Source organism: Ctenocephalides felis, unplaced genomic scaffold (genome assembly GCF_003426905.1).
Source record: "Ctenocephalides felis isolate EL2017-DRISC unplaced genomic scaffold, ASM342690v1 CF-g0.4_SCAFFOLD_00165, whole genome shotgun sequence".
Classification (NCBI taxonomy): Eukaryota; Metazoa; Arthropoda; class Insecta; order Siphonaptera; family Pulicidae; genus Ctenocephalides; species Ctenocephalides felis.
Genome location: NW_020536319.1, coordinates 23,908 through 29,543, shown reverse-complemented (window position 1 = coordinate 29,543; position 5,636 = coordinate 23,908). Strand labels below are relative to the sequence as shown.

At 33.2% G+C, this 5,636-nt stretch overlaps 2 protein-coding genes across 2 annotated transcripts; both read left to right on the top strand.

Annotated features, from left to right (window-relative positions):
- Nucleotides 1–208: 208 nt before the first annotated feature.
- LOC113380162 lies at nucleotides 209–4,171 on the top strand. Its single transcript, XM_026619597.1, has one exon. The coding sequence runs from the start codon at nucleotides 209–211 to the stop codon at nucleotides 4,169–4,171; it is 3,963 nt and encodes a 1,320-aa protein (XP_026475382.1).
- Nucleotides 4,172–4,230: 59 nt separating this feature from the next.
- Nucleotides 4,231–5,328, top strand: LOC113380006. The gene has a single exon (XM_026619573.1). It carries the CDS (start codon nucleotides 4,231–4,233, stop codon nucleotides 5,326–5,328), a length of 1,098 nt encoding a protein of 365 aa, XP_026475358.1.
- The last annotated feature ends 308 nt before the right edge of the window (nucleotides 5,329–5,636 follow it).

The following is a 5,636-nucleotide window of genomic DNA, read 5'->3' as shown; positions in this document are numbered from 1 at the left end:
AAATGGCCGACTTAAGTACATTGTTGCAACAGAGGTCACAGATAGAAATTACGTTTGACATTATATTTAAATATGTTACTAGCTTTAAAGGCGACAATATTGCCGGTTTAAATATACGCAAACAGAAATTACTAGAAATGTTTTCATCTATGTACCGATGTTATTAGTTTATAAAATTAATTGAAGTAATAATTTAATTTCAATCAAAATGGCCGACTTAAGTACATTGTTGCAACAGAGGTCACAGATAGAAATTACGTTTGACATTATATTTAAATATGTTACTAGCTTTAAAGGCGACAATATTGCCGGTTTAAATATACGCAAACAGAAATTACTAGAAATGTTTCATCGGATCGAGGAAATATATGTTGAATTAGAATTGCTCGAGCCCAAAAAGTACTCAGTAGAATTCCGCAAATATTGTGAGAAACATTTAGATTTATTGACTAGGATTGACGAATTAGTCCAAGATAACACCGTTGATAACAAACAAGCTATTGATAATATAATAAAACCCAATAATCCGCAGGTTAAATTACCTGACATAGTATTGCCGAGGTTCAATGGCGAATATAATTCATGGGTTGAGTTCAAAGATATTTTCATTTCATTAATACATAACAACAAAAATTTAACAGATGTAGAAAAGTTGTATTATCTAAAAGGTTCATTGTCTTCTGGCCCGTCTAAATTGATAGCGAATTTAACCATGACAAACCAAAACTATGCCATAGCTTGGAATTCATTGACACAGCATTATGATAATAAACTTTTCATTATTAATGCACATTTGTCATCATTATTTAATTTACCAAATTTAACTAGAGATACGTTTGAACATTTAAATTCATTTTTAAATACTGCTCGACAACAGGTGCTATCACTAAAATCAGTCTATGATGACGCTAAGTATTGGGATTTAGTCTTTATATTTTTATTCACAAAAAAGTTGGACGATAAAACCTGCTTGGCATGGAATTTACATAGGAATACAGATTTGCCTACTTTAGAACAATTTTTTGAATTTTTAACATCACGTATTTCAGCCTTGGAGGCGACTTTTAGATCAGAACCTTCTAGTAGTAAATCAAAATTTAATTCAAAACCCGTTAATTTCATTAGTAAACAAAAATCCAAGCGAATTTGTCCATTTTGCAAACGAAATCACCCATTATTTAATTGTGACGCATTCAAAAAATTGTCTGTCCAAGAACGCAAGAAATTTGCAAATAAAAATAATTGTTGTGAGAAATGTTTGGATGGTTTTCATGCCTTAGCAAGTTGCAAGTATACGGGTTCATGTAGGGTATGCAAATCCGAATTGCATAATACTTTGCTACACAGTGCACAAAGTGATCAGATTAGTCACCAAGTAGATAAGCCTTCTGATAAGCCACCGACGATTTTGTTAGCTAATTGTAAAAATAACATTCAAACCTTGTTATCTACTGCCATTGTAAGGGTTTATGATTCATTTGGTAGATCATTCAATGTACGGGCATTATTAGATAGCGGTAGTCAAATAAATATTATTTCGGAGTCACTTGCCGACCGGTTAAATTGCACTCTAAATACAGTATCAAATTCTTTAAGTGTTTTACATGGACATTCGTTATTTAGTAATAAAACAGCTACTATAAAAATATTTTCAAATGCTTCTACGTTTTCTAGAACCTTAGATTTTGTTGTTTTAAAATCAATCACTAGTAATTTGCCGTCCGCTGATATTAATATAAACGATTGGAATATTCCCTCACACATTAAATTAGCAGATCCTCATTTTTATATTTCAAGCCCTATAGATATGTTGATAGGAGCTGAACTCTTCTTCGACATTCTACAACAGGGTTCTATTAGGTTAGGAAGTTATCACCCGATTTTACGTAACTCCAAGTTTGGATGGATTGTTTCGGGCAATTACAATAGTGTTGAAAGGTCTAAGGAATATGTAGGTTTGATAACACATTCTAATTTTAAATTAAATGAGAATTTAGTTAAATTCTGGAATTTGGAAGAAATACCTGAGACAAATATGCGCCTTTATGGTTTAAATAAAATTTGTGAAGAGCAGTTTCTATCTAGTGTTTCTAGAATTAATAATAGGTTTGAAGTTGCCTTGCCCTTTACACCAGATTATCAAGGACAATTAGGTCATTCATATGGTGTTGCACATAAGAGATTTCTTTATTTAGAAAGGCGTTTTTACAAGAATCCCAATTTATATAAACTTTATCGTGAGTTTATTCATGAATATATTTCTATGGGGCACGCCGTTCAAACAGATATTCCAAAATCGGACATTTTAGATACCTTTGATTCTTCCACCAGTCATAATCATTATTATATGCCACATCATGCTGTTTTTAAAAATTCAGATTCTAATAAAATACGCGTTGTTTTTGACGCATCGACTAAAACTTCGTCGGGAAAGTCTCTTAACGACATCCTTCTAGCTGGTCCAAAATTACAGAAGGATTTATTTTGCATTTTGCTAAGATTCAGATCGAAGCCTTTTGTTTTCATAGCTGATTTAATTAAAATGTTTAGACAAATAAATATTAAAAGAGCCGATCAGGAGTATCAAAGGATTCTTTGGAGGGACTCTCCTTCGGAAGAAATAAGATGTTACAGGCTTACAACTGTAACTTACGGAACGGCTTCAGCTCCATATCTTGCGATAAGATGTTTGAATCATTTAGCCTTTGAAGAAAAAGCCACATTCCCGATTGCTTCACATGTACTTTTAGAGGACATTTATGTCGACGACATAATTACTGGTGCTAATAGTATAGAACATTTACAGCGTACTAAAATTGAATTAATTAAGTTATTAGAATTAGGCGGTTTTTGCTTACATAAATGGGCTTCAAATATTCCAAGTTTTTTAAATGATATTCCTTTGCAATTGAGAGAATTTAATAACCCTATCTTCACTGACGATAAAAATTCTATTAACACCTTAGGCTTATTATGGAATCCAAAACAGGATCACTTTCTTATTTCAGTTCCCACTTTTAAATTTAATAATTGTACAAAGCGAGTTATTTTATCTGTGATATCACAAATTTTTGATCCTTTAGGACTGATCGCACCTGTCGTTATACAAGGAAAATTGATTTTACAAGAACTTTGGAAAGATAAGAAAGATTGGGATGAAAGTGTTTCTGCAAACGTTGAAAATAAGTGGTTCAAGTTTGCCACAAAGTTAGGGACATTATCACACTTAGTTATTGATCGTTGCGTTTTTCATCACAAACGTATTATAAGTATTCAACTTCATGGTTTTGCTGATGCGTCTTCATATGCTTATGGAGCATGCTTTTATGTTAAAACCACATATGAAGATAAAACTACGAGTGTGAAACTACTGTGTGCGAAATCAAAAGTTGCACCTTTAAAACCGATAACTTTAGCGAGGTTGGAATTGTGTGCTGCATTATTATTGGCTAGGTTGTTCAGAAGGGTGATTGATAACATTGATATAAATTTTGAAAAGGTTTTACTTTGGAGTGACTCGAACATTGTCTTGTCATGGATCGCTGGCGATCCAAATAGATGGCATATTTTTGTGAGCAATAGAGTAGGAGAAATTACTGACATTACTCCCGGCACAATCTGGAGACATGTGCCTTCTGATTTCAACCCAGCAGATCTAATTTCACGAGGCTTATCCGCAGATCAATTAAAAACTTGTGAGCTATGGTGGAATGGCCCAAGTTGGTTGTCTGAGGATACTGATAGGTGGCCAAATGTTGATCCTTCTTTAGACGCTGTTCTACCCGAACAAAGAGTTCTATTAGTTAAAGAAAACAGCAGTTCTTTTCTTGATACTTTCTGTCAGCGATTCTCTTCGCTAAGGAAAATGACTAGAGTACTAGCTTACTGCTTAAGAATGAACCCTTATATTAAAAGGTCGATAGGTCGTGGTGATCACAATACGTTATCGGTCCCAGAATTAGATAATGCGTTGAAGGTAATTTTAAAATTGGTTCAGTTAGAAACCTTCACAAAAGTAATAAAAAATCTGCAAGATAGTAAACATACTCCTAATCTTAAATTGATGGCGGAATTGAAATCGCTTCATCCTTTCTTAGATAAGTCAGGTTTTTTGAGAGTGGGTGGTAGGATAGAAATGCTGATGTTTCTTATGAACAAAAGCACCCAATAATTGTGCCCAAAAAACATTATGTTACAAGACTCTTATTGAAACAAGAGCATGAAAGGTTGATGCATGCGGGCACGCAAACGGTTTTAGCAAATATTCGTCGAAAATATTGGCCCTTGAACGCGCGAAGAGAGCTAAAAGCGATAATACACTCATGTGTAAAATGTGCAAAAATTAAAGCTGTCACTGCCTCTCAATTAATGGGAAGTTTACCCATTGATAGAGTTAAATTTCAACGCCCTTTTTTTAATGTTGGGGTTGATTACGCAGGACCGCTGACGATAAGATCGAGTCGATTAAGGAAAGCACCAAGAATTAAGGCTTATATTGTTTTGTTTGTTTGCATGGTGACTAAAGCTGTTCATTTAGATATTACAACTAGCCTCACAGCAGAATCATTTATTTGTGTTTTAAAGAGATTCGTTTCTCGTAGAGGTCTATGTTCGGTAATAAATAGCGACAACGGAACGAATTTTATAGGCGCTAATCATGAGTTGCAAGAGCTACGGAATCTTTTTAGTAAACAATCCTTCAAGACAGATATAATTAACCAAGCTGCGACAATGGGCATAACTTGGAAGTTTATTCCTTCTCATTCCCCACATTTTGGTGGATTGTGGGAAGGAAGTATTAAAATTATGAAATATCACCTTCGAAGGATAATAGGCTCCTCCTGTTTAACTTATGAGGAATATTTAACAGTACTATTACAGGTGGAAGCAATTCTTAATTCACGTCCTCTTATGGCAATAACAGATGATGTTTCTAGTTTTCAGTACTTATCGCCTAGTCATTTTTTGATTGGAGATTTTTTAACTACAATCCCAGAACCAAACGTAAATTTTGATAAATTAAATTCATTAACGGTATATAAGCAATTAACTGCCATGCGAGATAAATTTTGGACTTTATGGTCAAAGGATTATTTATCTTATTTGCAAAAACGAAATAAATGGTCAGATAATCAGCCAAATTTGAAATTAAACTCGATAGTTTTGATTAAGGAGGATAACCTTCCCCCATTAAGATGGTGCTTGGCTAGAATTGTTAATTTAAATTATGGTCGTGATGGTAAAGTTCGAGTGGCAGAAGTTAAAACCTCAAATGGAACCTACACAAGACCTATTCATAAATTAGTGCCTTTGCCAATTAATGATTAATATTGTAAATAACAAATATTTGTATCTTGTGTTATTTCTTGAATGTGAACTAATTTAATTGTATTTTGTATTAGAAAAAATGTATGATTTTTTGAATGTAGCTAAGTTAATTACTTTAAGTTTTGTAGTTGCTATTAAGAAACTTATATTTATTTTGTATGTGACTTAAATATTATCTACTAGATTTAACTTTAAGTTTATTTAATTTTGGATGCAATTGTGCATCGAGTGGGAGTATGGAAAGAATTGTATATGGTAACACCATTATTTTTGTTCACACTAGTCAACACTGCTGCTGCAGTATTATC

What these genes read in the sequence shown, in the direction of transcription:
- LOC113380006 (XM_026619573.1), top strand. Translation starts at nt 4,231, where the DNA reads ATGCATGCGGGCACGCAAACGGTTTTAGCAAATATTCGTCGAAAATAT.
- LOC113380162 (XM_026619597.1), top strand. Translation starts at nt 209, where the DNA reads ATGGCCGACTTAAGTACATTGTTGCAACAGAGGTCACAGATAGAAATT.